The 10,367-nt window shown below is 36.5% G+C and overlaps 1 protein-coding gene across 1 annotated transcript; it reads right to left on the reverse strand.

Moving 5' to 3' along the window:
- Positions 1-3,054: 3,054 nt before the first annotated feature.
- Positions 3,055-3,831, reverse strand: LOC113335210. Its single transcript, XM_026581331.1, has one exon. The coding sequence runs from the start codon at positions 3,829-3,831 to the stop codon at positions 3,055-3,057; it is 777 nt and encodes a 258-aa protein (XP_026437116.1).
- Positions 3,832-10,367: the final 6,536 nt, after the last annotated feature.

A 10,367-nucleotide genomic window follows, 5' to 3' on the forward strand; every position in this document is an offset into this window, starting at 1 on the left:
ATATTACAACATAAAGGAAAATAAGAGAATATACATTCCTAATAATAACACAATATTCTATCGAATAATATCTAATATCTCTAAGATAATATATCAGAGATAATATTTCTAACACCCCCCCCCCCCCCCCCCAAACTCAAGATGGTGCATAGCACATGTTGAGTTTGAAGGCCAAGAACTTGAGACGAGTTGAAGGTAAGGTCTTGGTAAAGATGTCTGCAAGCTGCAATTCCAAAGAAACATGTGGTAGTGTGATTGCCCTGCGTTTGAAATGATGTCGTACAAAATGGCAGTCGATCTCAATATGTTTTGTACGCTCATGAAATACATCATTTTGGGCAATATGAATAACATCTTTGTTATCACGGGAAAGCGGAGTAGGTTCAGATAACATAACTCCCATATCTTGAAGAAGCCATCGTAACCAAACAACTTCTGAAGTGGTGTGAGCAAGAGCTCGATATTCGGCTTCAGCACGAGAACGAGACACCACACTCTGTTTCTTACTACCCTAGAAGATTAAGGAATTACCTAAAAATAGACAATAACCAGTGGTTGATCGTCGATCAGTAACATCACCTTCCCAATCTGAATCGCAGTATGCACGAAGACGAAGATCTGAATTAATTGAAAAATGTAATCCTTGATATAAAGTTCCTTTGATATATCGTAGGATCCGGAGAACAACAACATAATGTGTTGATCATGGGGATGACATGGACTGACTTACAGTGTGAACTGCATGGCTGATATTTGGACGTGTAATAGTGAGATAGTTGAGACTTCCAACTAGCTGACGATACAACGTAGGATTAGGCAACACTTTTCCTTCATAACAGTTTAGTTTGACATCCAGTTCAAGAGGTGTATCAACGATCTTGCTATCTGTTAATCCTGCACGTTGAAGAATGTCAGTTGCATACTTAACTTGAGAAATGAAGTAACCATTAGAAGCTTTATCAACTTCTATTCCAAGAAAATATCTCAAGAGACCAAGATCCTTCATTTCAAAACACGAACTTAGATGAATCTTTAATGCATGAATTTCCTCCAAATCACAGCCTGTAATGATCATGTCATCAACATATAAAAGGAGAATAACCCTTCCTTTTTCAGTTGTTCGAGTAAACATAGATGAGTCATATGCACTCTGATTAAACCCATATTGAAGAATAACATTTGAGAATTTCTCAAACCAAGCACGAGGTGCTTGCTTGAGAACATATAATGATTTAAAAAGTTTGCAAACTTGATTTGGAGAATGCTGTAATCCAGGTGGTGGTCGCATGTAAACTTCTTCTTGGAGTTCTCCATGGAGGAAGGCATTCTTAACATCCATTTGGTGAAGATCCCAATTCTGAGCTGAAGCAAAGGAAATAAGAGTTTGTACCGTAGTTATAGGAGCAACGGGAGAAAAAGTTTCTTCATAATCGATTCCATACTCTTGTGTGTAAGCTTGAGCTATAAACGCGATTTATATCGTTCTACCTTGCCTTCTGAATCTGTCTTTATTTTGTATACCCACTTGCTGCCAACAACAGATTTTCCTGGTGGAAGATTTACCATATCCCATGTATTTGCATTCTTGTGTGTTGTTTCCTCTTCTCCCATAGAGTCTTGCCAATCTGGAATGGCAGCTGCTTCCCTGTAAGACTTGGGTTCATGTAGAGACATTATAGAAGATAAAGAGCAATGGTAGTCAGACAACTTAGCTGGTGGTCGACGAGCACGAGGTGGTAGAATTGTAGCTTCAGTTTCAAGATTCCTTTCTGGAGAAGCAATGTCAGGATTTACCATAGAGTGATTGGTGACTATTTCTGGTTCTTCTGGAGATGAGATATCTGCATGATCAAGAATAGTATCGATAGGAACATTTGAGCTTGTTGGAGAGATATCCTCAAAAGGATCAAGATAATAGAATGTTTCTACACTAGATGTTTTGCTACTAGGGAGAGACCAAAATGGTATTTTCTCCCAGAAAGTGACATGTCTAGAGATGTGCAATCTTCTATTCTCTAGATCATAGCAACCGTATCCTTTTTTCTCTATTCTATAGCCTAAGAACACATAGATGATATTCTTTTTACCTAGTTTGTTACGTTCTCGTTCAGTAAGAAGAACAAAGCATGTTGAGACAAAGACACGAAGTTCAGAGTAATCTGGTGGATTACCATAAAGGCTTTCATATGGAGATATCCCTCCTATAACAGCAGTAGGGATACAGTTGATGTTGTATACTGCGGTAAGAACTGATTCTCCCCAAAAATTAGAGGGAACAGATGCAGAGAGAAGTTGAGTTCTTGCTGTTTCAATAATGTGACGATGTTTTCTTTCTGAGAGTCCATTTTTCTCTGGAGTTTCAGTACAAGATAACTGAAGTTGAGTACCTTCTGATTTTTAAGAAATTCTATAAAAGGATTTGAGATGTATTCGCCTCCCTGATCAGCGCGAAAGGTTTTGATAGTTTTCTAGATTTTTAATCATTCTAGAATAATCTGAATATAGTTTTAGAAAATCTGCTCTTGAGTTGAATAGATATACCCATGTAAAGCGAGTATAGTCATCAATAAAAATCACATAATATAATGCTCCTCCTTTATATGCAATGGGAGATTTTCCCCAAACATCTGAATGCACAAGATCAAAAGGTGCAGTGGAAAAAGTAGTGTTATTATTGAAAGAAAGAGCTGGTTGTTTTCCCAACTTACATGCAATGCAATAAGGTTCTTTTTCTACTTGAATGGATCCTAATAAACCTTTATTAACCATATAGTTAAGACGAGAGAATGAAACATGTCCTAACTTGGAATTCCATGACATAAATGGAGAGATATCTGAAGGCAAGATAGGAGTAGATGCAACAATTTTGCAACAATTTTTTTATTGATGAATTGCTGAGGAATGATGAGGCTTTCAAGGAGATATAGTCGACCAACTCTACGGCCTATCCCAACTAGCTTCCCTGTTTTGGAATCCTGTATTACACAACCAGAAGGAAAGAAGAAAATATTAAGTCCTTGATCACATAATTGCCCAATGGATATAAGATTCATTTTAATCTGTATGTCCAGGTTCTTTGCAGTAATTGCAATGAGGCTGTGAAGTTGAGCCTTGAGACACATTTGATGTTACTGCATTAGGTGGTAAAGTACAATTTTTTGCTATATGTCCAGGTTTCTTGCAGTTAAAGCATACAGGTTGAGTTGTATCACGATGATATTTTTGAGAGCTGAAATGATTGTTAAAACTTGTTCGAGAAGGTACTGCTAGTACGGTAGGGATATCAGATTTGATTCGCTTCTTAGTTTCTTCAGTAATAAGTTCAAAAAGTGCAGTCTCTACGGTTGGTAGGGGTGATCTATGAAGAATTGACGCCCTAACAGTTTCAAATTCATCTCTTAGTGCCATTAACAGCTGAACTAGTCGTGACTCTTCCCTATATTTCTCCCATAATTCAACATCTATGGTCCAGTTGGGTCCCATAAGAGCTAACTGATTCCATATAACTGACATTTCAGAGTGAAAATCAGAAATAGATTGATCATGGTGTTGCTTACGAGATCTGATATCTTGTTCAAGTTTATAACGTTGAGCAAAGTTGATTTGGGTATACCTTTTTGAGAGGAAATCCCAGGCTTCTTTGGAAGTTTCGAATCTGATGAGTTGCATGCTTATGGAGGTTGTGACCGTGTTGCCTATCCATGTGAGTATCCTATGATTGTTGATTTCCCAGGTTTCTAAGCTTTCTCCTGCAGGCTCTTTATCCTTTTCTTTAGTAGTTGTATCAGCAGTGTTTGGTCGTTTAGCAGTACCATCAACGTATTTCCACATTCCTTTTCCTATGAGAAAACTTCTCATAAGAAAAGACCAGTGATTATAATTTGTTCTATCGAATTTTGTAGTAATGGGTTGATAGTCTTCTCGAGACATCTTGAAGAAGAAGATGTTGATGAAGGTTTCTGGCTAAGGTTTTCAGGCTGAAGTTTTGATATCAAGAATTGTGTTCCAGCGGAAGATGGTTTCTTAGATCTTGTCCGGCTCTGATGTCATGACAGAAATATTCATGGCATGTATATTCTGGAGAATCTGTTTATCTTATATATCACTTCCAAAGGTTACAATTGAGGTGTTCTTATACACATGAATAGGTGAATAAAGGAAACAAGATATTACATGATATTACAACATAAAGGAAAATAAGAGAATATACATGCCTAATAATAACACAATATTCTATCGAATAATATGTAATATCTCTAAGATAATATGTCAGAGATAATATTTCTAACAATAAACATCCCACTTTACCAGTTCTAAGTATCCAATTAACATGGTTCCAACTTTCAAGCCATCTTATTATACAGCCAAAAGTTAAAAATAGGCCAAGCTTGACCGCGGAAAATTCCATGGCTAAATCTAAGGATTAGAAGGTAAATGCTCGGGCCTGCCGTCCCATGATTTTGGCCTGAGATTAGGCCACATGCCCTACAGAATGTTCACCGGATTCTTTTTGGTGTTTTCCCAATACACTAACACAGGTGTATGAACTTCATGCATGTATTAGAACTAGCACAGGTGTATGAACTGCATGCATGTATTAGAACTAGCATATGTCAAAGATTTCGCTAAATAAGGGAATTGGGGGATAAATTACGACTGGTCGACTGGGGTTATATTCTTTTTTCTTTTCTTTTCGTTTTTTTTTTTTTTGCTCTCCTCTTCAACGTCAAAACCCTAACAAGGTAGAGATATCTAGAACGCAGCTCGTCTTTTCTTTTTTTCTTTTTTTTTTTCAGTTCTCGCTTCAGCTGGCGTCCAGTTTTTCAACCACATTCTTGGTAACGATGAAAACCCTAGAAGTAGTGGATAGTGTGTCAAGCCTTCCAGAAGATATTCAAATAAGCATTTTTGCGAAGCTGCCACGGAAATTCCTCTTGGTATGTAGGTGTGTATGCAAACTCTGGTATAACTTTCTTCATATCCCTAAGTTTTTGAAGTATCAGTTCAATTATACGTACTACAAAAAGTAAGGACAATCCTAATGAGCGTTTAACAACTGTATCATCATCGCTATTGCTACCATCTACCAAAGCTGTGAACGAGAAAGATCCTTCAAGAAAAAAGAAAAACCTCCTGAAGCTATTATCATTGAAACTAAGATCAAAATTTTCTCATGGCACAAGTCCTTAAACTGTTTTGTTGATACGCTCTCGATGATATCATTGTTAATCGGAGGTCCAAATTTTTCGATCGATCCTCCTTAGTTTCTTCTTCGTGTTGGTTTCTAGTTTGTTTTTTCCCTCAATTGTTCTCATAGACTCTGCATTTTTTCTGAGTTTCCCATTTGATTAATATCATTGCTGAGTTTTCCTTTTGATTAATATCATTATTTTGCCGAGCAAAAAAAAACAAAAACAAAAATAACACCTAAATGTAAGTTTATTCGATATTAGCATTGACAGTTTATTTAAGGAACAGAACAGGTGACCAACCTTCTTTCCCGGGTGGTTCATGACAACTGTAATGGTCGGCCGACATGTCAGTAACATCAATCTTTATAGTAACGATTAAGGATTAATAAAATAATTTCTTTTAAGTCGTTTTTTAGGGCGGGTTTAATAAAAATCCCTATATCTCATTTGAAAGAAGAAACAACTTCTGCAGCTTCTTCCCTCATTGGAATATAACTTTGTATAGTTATTATTCATCCATATGCCTACTTCAACTCAACATACAAATGATACTAATAGCAACAGTAGACATGATAATGATGAAATTTCTGTTCATCTTTGTGAAGACAACGTGGGTCGCCATGGTTTAAGCCATGCCCTTCTTTATCAATATCAAGGCTTTTGGCGAACTGCTAAAGGAATAGAAAATGTAAAGGATTTTCAGCAGAATTTCAAAGCTTCGCATACTGATCTTATAATAGCCACACTACCCAAATCAGGCACCATTTGGTTGAAAGCACTAGTATTTGCCATTAATATATCATCTAAATTCTATCAGTTCTTACAACAATAACTAGATTTGTGCCCGTGCTACGCACCGGGCATTTTTTTTTCTTTTAACTCGGCGAGTGCGGGGCTTCGCCCCGTCACGTGGTGATGTATTTTTGATTTGGTGTACGCGAAGCTTTCCCCGTTCCGTGTCGATGCATTTTTGATTTGGTACGCGCGGAGCTTCGCCCCGCCCCGTGGAGATGCACATTTGATTTGATAAGCGCGGGGCTTCGCCCCGTCCCTTGGAGATGCATTTTTTTTATTTGGTAAGCGCGGGGCTTCGCCCCGCCCCGTGGGGATGTATTTTCTATTTGGTGTGGCGGGGAAAATACATTAAATAGGTGGAAAATATTTTACTTATTTTTTCCTTTTATTTTCACAGAAAATGTGTGAAATATGTGGATTTTTTCCTTAAAAAAAGTCCTAATATGGTAGGTACTTGAAATTACAAACAGGATAAGTTAGGTTTTCCTTTTAAGTTTGTCATTAATGAATTCCAAATTGAATTTGGTTTCTTTTTTTTTATTTTTTTCTACTCCTTTTAAACCAATCATATGTTGCCAAGTGTCCTCACTAAAACCCTCGTTTCACAAAACTTAAAAAAAGCCATTTCGGCCAATAGGAAGCGATGATTTCCTGACCGTTCAATCTGGGAGCTTTATTTGTCTAGGCTTTAAGTTTTTAGATATATGAAGTTGAGGATTAGAACATTAAACCGCCGACGATCAGTTCCAAACAAAACAAATGGAGAGTCGCTCTACTTCATCATTCTCCTGTACGTATAAAATGTTCTCAAACTACCCCTTTATGATTGACGAAACCTCGGTCAAAAGCTCTTGATGTGTTTTATGTTAATACCATTGACCAGATTGCAGATATCTTCACTAAGAGTCTACATGCTCCCAGATTTGGTTCTCTTAGAGACAAGCTTCATGTGGTTGCTTCACCCATTCGCTTGAAGGGAGATAATAACATGCTAACCAGTGGTGAAGGTTAAGCTGGTGTTGCAGTGCAGTTAAGCATATTTGTCTGTAACTCACGTGCTAGTCAGCTGATGTAATATCTGAGCTGTCACTGATCTGTCAATCACCTGTCTATCTCTCACATGTGTATTAGTTGTGATTCGTATGTGAATCTTGTCTTTAAATACTCTGTAATGTGCAGACAATATCCACACGAATCATTATTACTCCGCAGAGAGTTTTCTCTCTTTCATTAATGAATACGCTACCATTATGGTATCAGACAGGGTAGGTTAGGGTTTTTCATTTCCCATCAACCTAAATTTTTCGATCCTGATCTATAGTGAAGCATCAATTTCTTCACTGAGTGTGTATCATCAATCTGGTGTTGCAGAGATATTGATTCAAACTTTGTTCTTCACATCAAGATTTACTTTCTTGATTTCAATCTTGAAATTTTTACTTTGATCTAGTTTCTGGTAATTCTTATTCATCATCTTCTTGTACTTTCTTTTTCAATTCTGTAATCAATTCAAATTTTCACTACTTCAATCATGGAAAATCCGACTGCAACAGCATCTTTCTATCGAATTCCTCTAAATCAACTCACTGGCTTTGTTCATCTCAAACTTAAGGAAGATAATTTTATTACTTGGAAGAATTTAATGAATCCAGTGATTCAAAAGTACAAACTAAGACACTATCTTGATGGATCACATCCATGTCCTCCCCAGTTCACATTTCCACGCAATGAAGCTAACGGTGTTGAAAATCCTCTTTATCTAGACTGGATTGATGAAGATTCAACCATCATCATATGGATAAACTCAATAATTTCAGATGCTTTAATAGCCTACTTTTCTAGATCCACAACTTCAGATCAATTACGGACCAACATTGAATAAAGGTTTGTTCGCGCTTCCTCTACTCATTCGATCCAATTACGCACCAAATTGTTGTCTCTGTCTCAAGGTGATAATTCAATTCCTTCTTTGGTTAATGAAATCAAGTCGTTATCTGATCAATTAGCAGCAGTCGGTGAGGTAATATCTGATAAAGAATTAGTGGTTGTTACGTTAAAAGCTTTAAAATCAGATTACATACCTTTTGCAACTGCTATGAGACATAGAAATCCACCAGTCACTTGTGTTGAATTACACAATAACTTGTTAAGTTAAGAAACAGTTATTAGTGAGAGACACAAGGCTACAAATGATATTTCTGATGCAAAATCTTTTGTTGCTCATAATGGGAATTACAAAGGTGGCAATTATAGAGGTGGATATTACAGAGGTGGTTCTTCTTATAGATAAAGAGGTTTTCATGGTAATGGATATCCTAATCCTTCAATTTTTGGCAGAAACAATTCATGGAGAGGTCATTCACATGTGCCTAAGCAAGAACCATGTCAAATCTGCAAAGAAGATGGTCATATTGCACCAAACTGCACTCAAAGGTTGAATTTTACTTACAAAGGAAGATCTCCTCCACCTAATCTGACTGTTATGCTAGAAGCAGCAGATATCTTTGATGCAGAAGAATGGATAGAAGATAGTGGAGCAAATAATCACATTACTTCTTCTACTACTCACCTACAGTATATTACTTCTTATGATGGTGCTGAGGAAATCACAACAACTAATGGAGCAAGTATGTCCATTTCTTGCAAAGGAAACTCTACTAGACATGATAATGATCATTCATTTATTCTTAAAGATGTTTTAGTTGTTCCAAAATCATCACACAATCTTTTGTCAATTCACAAGTTTGTTACTGATAACAACTGCTCCTTAACACTTGATTCTGATGGATTTGCTGTGAAGGATCTCACATCTGGGAGGATTCTTTTCCAAGGACCACATAAAAATGGTATCCATCCCATTTCCTTCAACACACAATCACATGCTTTCACATCCATTACAACTGACCATGCTTTCCTTCATAGAAGATTTGGACATCCATCATTTCAGACACTTCAAAGACTATGTAGTAAACTCAAATTATCCAATGTCTCAAACAAACCCTTTTCTGTAATGACTGCAAAATTTGCAGGTCTCAAAAATTACCTTTCCAGTTATCTTGTAATGGGGCTTCTAGACCTCTTGAATTACTGCGTATGGATTTATGGGGTCCATGTAAAACTCCTTCCACCTCTGGTGCATGCTTTGTACTATGCAAATATAGTAGATTATTTTACAAAGTATTGCTGGGTTCTGCCTTTGTCATCTAAATCAGGTTTTAAACACTCATTTATATCTCTTGTTACTCAAATTGAAAGTATGTTTTCCACTTCTGTTGTTACCATTAGAACTGATAATGGTGGAGAATTTCTCAATAAATTTCTTCATCAATTTTGTTCTGAAAAAAAAATAGTTCATGAAATGTCTTGTCCCAATACCCCTGAGCAAAATGGTGTTGCTGAAGTCAAACATAAACATCTTATAGGTGTCACTAGAACTCTGTTGTTTCAATCTGGTTTACAACCAATTATCTCATCAATAGATTATCTACTAGAGTCATTTCTTTTCAAACACCATATGAGCTGTTATTCAACAAGCCAATTGATTACAACTTCTTAAAAGTATTTGGTTGTACTTGATTTCCTTGGATCAAGCCTTATACAACTAGCAAACTTGAACCTAGGAGTAAACAATGTATTTTTATTGGATACAGTCTGAGTCACAAAGGTTAAAGATTGTTTTGATCCAATAACTAACACTATTTACATTTCTAGAAATGTTTCATTCAATGAGTCTTCTTTTCCATATCAAAGTGTTATTGCCTCATCTATTGCTCCTTCTTCATCTGTTTCATTGTCTGATTCTCCATCAATTTCACAAGAATCTTCTAAATCTCATACTGAGTCTCCCATAGTTACAATGAATGATCATAGCATGACTACTAGGAGCAAGAATGACTTTTTTACTCCAAAATCTTACTATGCTACTAAACATCCTCTGCCTGTTGCTTATATATCTAGAGTATCAACTTGTATTTCTCAAGTAAAGAAAGAAGCAGTTTGGAATGTAGCCTCAGTAGAAGAATATAAGGCCTTACAGAATGCAGGTACCTGGTCACTTGTTCCTCCAGTTGATGGTCATAATATTGTTGGTTGTAAATGGGTGTTTAGAGTCAAGAAAAATTCATATGGGAGTATAGATAAATTCAAGGCCAGATTTGTAGCTAAAGTTTATCATCAACAACATGTGATGGACTTTGATGAAACTTTCAGTCCAGTGGCAAAACCAACTACTATTAGACTTATCTTATCCATGGCAGTTCAGTTCAATTGGTTCATTCATCAGCTTCATGTGAGAAATGTATTTCTTCATGGAGAGCTCAAAAAAACAATTTACATGTCTCAACCTCCAGGCTTTGTGGATAAGGAAAAACCCAATCATTT

Source organism: Papaver somniferum, unplaced genomic scaffold, assembly GCF_003573695.1.
Source record: "Papaver somniferum cultivar HN1 unplaced genomic scaffold, ASM357369v1 unplaced-scaffold_139, whole genome shotgun sequence".
NCBI classification, from domain to species: domain Eukaryota; kingdom Viridiplantae; phylum Streptophyta; class Magnoliopsida; order Ranunculales; family Papaveraceae; genus Papaver; species Papaver somniferum.

What these genes read in the sequence shown, in the direction of transcription:
- LOC113335210 (XM_026581331.1), bottom strand. Translation starts at nt 3,831, where the DNA reads ATGTGGAAATACGTTGATGGTACTGCTAAACGACCAAACACTGCTGAT.